Source organism: Puntigrus tetrazona, chromosome 9, assembly GCF_018831695.1.
Source record: "Puntigrus tetrazona isolate hp1 chromosome 9, ASM1883169v1, whole genome shotgun sequence".
In the NCBI taxonomy this organism is placed as follows: Eukaryota; Metazoa; Chordata; class Actinopteri; order Cypriniformes; family Cyprinidae; genus Puntigrus; species Puntigrus tetrazona.
The window spans coordinates 23,931,430-23,932,488 of record NC_056707.1 but is presented as its reverse complement, the minus strand read 5'-3'; the positions used below and the strand labels follow the sequence as shown (position 1 = coordinate 23,932,488).

Sequence of the window (1,059 nt, the reverse complement as noted above, 5' to 3'; positions counted from 1 at the left end):
AAATGTCGTTTTTTTAAACAATTTCAATTTATTTTAATGTAAGGTATAAAATCATTTTAATATACGATTAATTCCAGTAATATTAATATGTGATGGGGTTATTATTATTAAATTATATATCAAAAAAATGAAATTAAATAGCTGACTTCATTTGCTTCAAAGTGAGATCGCACTGCTTACTACACAGCAGAATGAATCGGCTTTTACTTCCAGGACTGGTGTTTGCTTTCGTTGCGCTCTGTTAACTTTCTAACTGCTGCGGCTGCTTGTGGTCCAACAGCGAGTCTCACACAAACACACAATAAACGAACCACCAGAACGAGCGCTCCTGGGTTGGAGGTGCTGCTGTTTGATCTGTGCTGAACGGTGTGTTTAAGGCGTGTACCTCGTCGTGGCTCTTCTTGAGGAACGCCAGCTCTTCTCTCATAGACTCGATCTGGCTCTCCAGCTGCATGCGGCCCATGTAAGTGTCGTCCAGCATCTTACGGAGACGCGCCAGATCCTGCTCCACCCCTTGCCTCATGGCCTGCTCCGACTCAAACCTGCCCCCAGCGATACACATCAGACTACAGGGCGTGCGTCTTATTTACAGCAAACCGCGCTGCAGCTCGGTGACCGCTTTGCATTTACGCAATGTGTTTTCGTGAGAGGTTTTCCTAATTGGAGAGTTTTTAACATTTAACATTTTAACATTAACAGCGAAGAAATAAACGAATGACTCACTTGATTTTGAAATCGTCGGCAGCCAGCCTCGCATTGTCTATCTGCAGAAAAAGTCTGGCATTGTCCATAGTCATTTCCTGGATCTGAGGGGTTCATTTACAAACACAGCATTACAGCATTTCAACAGATTTTTTGACCCTTTTTTTTTGTTGTTAGACTAAATTGTATAAAGTAATTAAACCATTTAATGCTAAATAATTAAAACCTTTGATGCATATATCTGTTAAAGACTATTTTTTAAATGCATTTTGATAGTCTTCAGTCTTGACACATGACCAAAGTTGCTTGCTATTCTAAAGACTATGCTTTTTAATTTAATTTAATTTAATTTAATTT

General features: G+C 39.2%; 1 protein-coding gene across 1 annotated transcript in view; it reads right to left on the bottom strand.

Annotated features, from left to right (window-relative positions):
* Nucleotides 1-271: 271 nt before the first annotated feature.
* Nucleotides 272-1,059, bottom strand: part of LOC122351928 (keratin, type I cytoskeletal 18-like) — a 2,001-nt gene continuing 1,213 nt past the window's right edge. Inside the window, exons 3-4 of the mRNA XM_043249348.1 lie at nucleotides 724-806; nucleotides 272-542 (exon numbers count right to left, since the gene is read on the bottom strand). Of these exons, the coding sequence (XP_043105283.1) occupies nucleotides 287-542; nucleotides 724-806 (339 nt within the window). The 3' untranslated portion in view covers nucleotides 272-286. The remainder of the gene's footprint in view (nucleotides 543-723; nucleotides 807-1,059) is intronic.